Genomic DNA, 1,016 nt, shown 5'->3' with positions numbered 1-1,016 from the left:
ATGTTCACTAAACATGAACAGCGTTCGTGGATCAAAATTGAAGTGGCATGTGGTCGTAGTGCACGAGATTGTTTTCAGGGACTGCGGGAAGCCTGTGGTGATGCAGCGTTGCCATACCGCACCGTAACTCGATGGGTTAAAGTGTTTCATGAAGGCAGACAGAACGTGGAAGACCGCCAACGTTCTGGACGACCTCCAGTGGACAACATGACAATTCAGCTCCTTGCATCCTTGCTGGACGTGGATAGGCGGTGGACTGCGCGAGAGTTATCGGCAGAGGTTGGGGTGTGCCATAAAACTGTGCTTCACATTTTGAACGACATCCTGGGTTTTCGCAAAATTGCAGCACGTTGGGTTCCACATATCATTACCGAGGTGCAGAAATGGTACCGATATGCACTGGCACAAGAATTGCTGGACCGCCACCAGAGGGAGGGTGACAATTTCTTGGGCAGGATCATTACCATTGATGAAACCTGGGTTCGATCCTACGAACCATGTTTGAAGCGCCAATTCAACGAATAGAAAAACCCTCGGCAAAGACTGTGCGCCCTAGTCAGGGAGGAGTGAAGGTGATGTTGATAGTGGCGTATGATGTCCAAGGGGTATCCTGCACCATGCTGTACCAGCAGGACAGACTGTGAATGCGCCATATTACTGCACGTTCTTGCAACACCATCTGCGTCCCGTACTTCGGAGAAAGCGACCTGATCTTTTGGCACGGACCCCAATCATTTTGCACGACAATGCACGCTGTCACACAGCTACCGCCGTGACGGACCTTTTACGTACCTGGAACTGGGAGATTCTGGAACATCCACCATATTCGCCGGATATGAGTCCGTGCGATTATGACCTGTTTTCCAAGACCATCGCGGATAACGATACAACACCAGACAGGCCATCCTCAATGCCGTAGGGCGGTCGCTGCGAGACATAGCCAGAGAACAACGTGCTGACGGAGTACGGCGCCTTCCATACGTGTGGCAGAAGGTTGTGGACATGGGGGGTGATTC

The 1,016-nt window shown here is 51.7% G+C and overlaps 1 protein-coding gene across 1 annotated transcript; it reads left to right on the top strand.

Moving 5' to 3' along the window:
- Positions 1-525, top strand: LOC145667854 (histone-lysine N-methyltransferase SETMAR-like). The gene has a single exon (XM_081735286.1). It carries the CDS (start codon positions 1-3, stop codon positions 523-525), a length of 525 nt encoding a protein of 174 aa, XP_081591412.1.
- The last annotated feature ends 491 nt before the right edge of the window (positions 526-1,016 follow it).

Source organism: Thermobia domestica, chromosome 13 (genome assembly GCF_964235325.1).
Source record: "Thermobia domestica chromosome 13, izTheDome1.hap1.1, whole genome shotgun sequence".
NCBI classification, from domain to species: Eukaryota; Metazoa; Arthropoda; class Insecta; order Zygentoma; family Lepismatidae; genus Thermobia; species Thermobia domestica.
Note: the sequence above shows the minus strand (reverse complement) of the source record. Positions and strands in the feature narration are given on the sequence as shown.